Below are 2,500 nucleotides of genomic sequence, written 5' to 3' on the forward strand. Positions count from 1 at the left end.
TCTCCTCTCCTCTCCTCTCCTCTCCTCTCCTCTCCTCCTCTCTCACTCTCCTCTCCTCCTCTCTCACTCTCCTCTCCTCCTCTCTCACTCTCCTCTCTCACTCTCCTCTCTCACTCTCCTCTCCTCCTCTCCTCTCCTCTCCTCTCCTCTCCTCTCCTCTCCTCTCTCACTCTCCTCTCCCTCCTCCTCCTCCTCTCCTCTCTCACTCTCCTAGATTGTGACCAGAAGGAATTTGCTCAGTTGTTAGAGGAGTTGTGTACCTGTGGGACCTTTGAAAGCTTGCATGTTAAAGGTAAAACACACATTCATGGTGTTCAAATGTACCTGAATTGAGCTGATAATGACGGTTATTTCCTGTCTTTACCCCATGTTAGGTGTGAATGTGTCCTGCGAGGCGAATACATTGTACGCACAGGGGTCTATTCTCGCTGTTTCTGACGAACAGAGGAGGCAAATCACCGAATCACTGAACAACAAAAAGCTCTCATGTTCAGCTGCACAGGAGCGACAGGTTCATGGAGGTACAGGACACACACACACACACACAGATGTTAATGCCAGATAACTGCTAGATTTTTCTCTTATGGAAGTCCAGAGTTTACACTGGCCTAAAGAAGTAACCGTCCTTTTGTATGTCCAGTGGGGCCGCCGGTCGGTCTGCAGGTCGGGCTGGTGCTCGCAGCACTTCTGCTGTTCGCACTGGGTGCTGCACTGTTTGTCTACTTGTACAAAAAAAGGTGAGGACAGATCAGTGTGTGTGTGTGTGTGTGTTTTGTAGGAAGGTTACTGTGGTGATGCTCGGTATAAGGGCTGTCAATTGATTAAATTATTTGTAAAAATCAAGCCAATAGAAATAAAGGCAGATTAATATGGATTATAAATATGATCAAAATTATTTGCCAATTTAATTCATTTTAATATAGAGTTTAAAAGTAGTTCAGCTTTTTTCTAATACTAAATATTTTTTATTTATGCCAAATAAAATTGGATTAAAATGTATATAGATATTAATTACATTAATTAAGTGGTAAAAAATGAAAAGTATTTAATATAAAAAATTTCAATTAAAATTTGTATTATTATATATAATATAATCATGTATAATTATTCAAATTTAGCATTATAGGACAATTAATATATTATAAATATTATTGAAATTATATGCCAATTTAAATAATATCAAAATATAGGTTAAAAGTAGTTTAACATTGTCAAGTTATTAATTTATGTCAATTAATAAACTGAATTAATATCAATATGCTGTTTAAAAAAAAATTATTTATTAATTGGTATACATAAAAATATTTAATATTTAAAAAAAGGGCAATTTTTAAATTAAAAGTAGTTAAACTTTTTTCATTTAAATGTACAATAATAATAATAATAATCATGTTATAGTTCAAACATTTTATTTTCAAGTATTAATACATTTTATTTATATCAATTGATTAATTTAATTGATATCAAATAACATTTTAAAAGCAGTTAAACTTTTTTCTATTTCATTTTAAAATAGTAAATATTTTTGCATTTATCTTATTGATATTTATTTAATTTATTCATTCCATAAAACATGTTTCAACTCATTATGTGTTGTTTTTTCGCAGGCGTCCTGCTGACTACCTCTCCATGCAGTTGAGCGAACAGGCCGAGACGCCCCTCGAACTGTAGTGTGTTTGCATGAGTGTGCATGTGAGTGTGGATGACGTTTTTTTTATAAATATGAATGTGTTTTTGCTAGAGATGAATGCAGGCTCACAGATCTATCAACATCTCACAGGCTTTGATTATGCAATGTTGATATTCTCAAGATTTTATCAAAGTGTACAGGATGTTTCATTGCTTCAGTGTTTTAACAAATGTTCCAAAAAAACAGTCTTTTATTGAATGCAGGTTTATTTTTTATGTGTATTGTACACACCTGTCGGTTGGTAGAAAAGGCCGTACCCAACAAACAAAAATAGTTGTTGCAAACATGACACAAATTAGCGTGATACAAAAACTTCATGCATCATGATGTCACTCAAGGTACAACATTGTAATAACTTAGTAAAAAAAAATAAAAAATCTAAATTAAAACATTTTATTCCACCATAAAGATCATGGCTGCGTCCGAAATCACATACTTCCCTACTACATAGTAGGTCATATTTGAAATCACCAATGAAATCTGACAACAACTGTCCCATAAATTTTATTTCTAAACGCTCAAATCATGACAAAAAACTGCATTTTTCAGCCTGGACAAAGCTAAACGTGCCTGTTTCTGTAGCAACCGGAGCTTCTAACTGCAGCCGCAGTGACGCGTGACTTTACTAATCACCAATTGGCTCTTTCATTTAGAAGGCGGGGCTTATTCGCCATATTGGGCGTTGCACTTTCTCCCATTCATAAGTAATCAAAGTGCACCGTCTTCCTACAGTATATACAGTCTTTGACAATATGGCAAATGTAATCTGGATTACATTCATACTACACACATTCATACTATATAGAACAT

At 34.6% G+C, this 2,500-nt stretch overlaps 1 protein-coding gene across 2 annotated transcripts in view; it reads left to right on the forward strand.

Annotated features, from left to right (window-relative positions):
- LOC307119858 (uncharacterized protein) overlaps positions 1 to 2,500 on the forward strand; it is a 21,430-nt gene that overhangs the window by 18,154 nt on the left and 776 nt on the right. For both annotated transcript variants that reach the window (XM_079806561.1, XM_079806562.1), the window contains exons 10-13: positions 215 to 292; positions 375 to 521; positions 641 to 737; positions 1,608 to 2,500. The exon at positions 1,608 to 2,500 is cut by the window's right edge and continues 776 nt beyond it. In XM_079806561.1, coding sequence (XP_079662687.1) covers positions 215 to 292; positions 375 to 521; positions 641 to 737; positions 1,608 to 1,671 — 386 coding nt within the window. In that variant the 3' untranslated portion in view covers positions 1,672 to 2,500. The remainder of the gene's footprint in view (positions 1 to 214; positions 293 to 374; positions 522 to 640; positions 738 to 1,607) is intronic.

This window comes from Gobio gobio, assembly GCF_949357685.1.
Source record: "Gobio gobio genome assembly, chromosome: 23".
NCBI lineage: Eukaryota > Metazoa > Chordata > Actinopteri > Cypriniformes > Gobionidae > Gobio > Gobio gobio.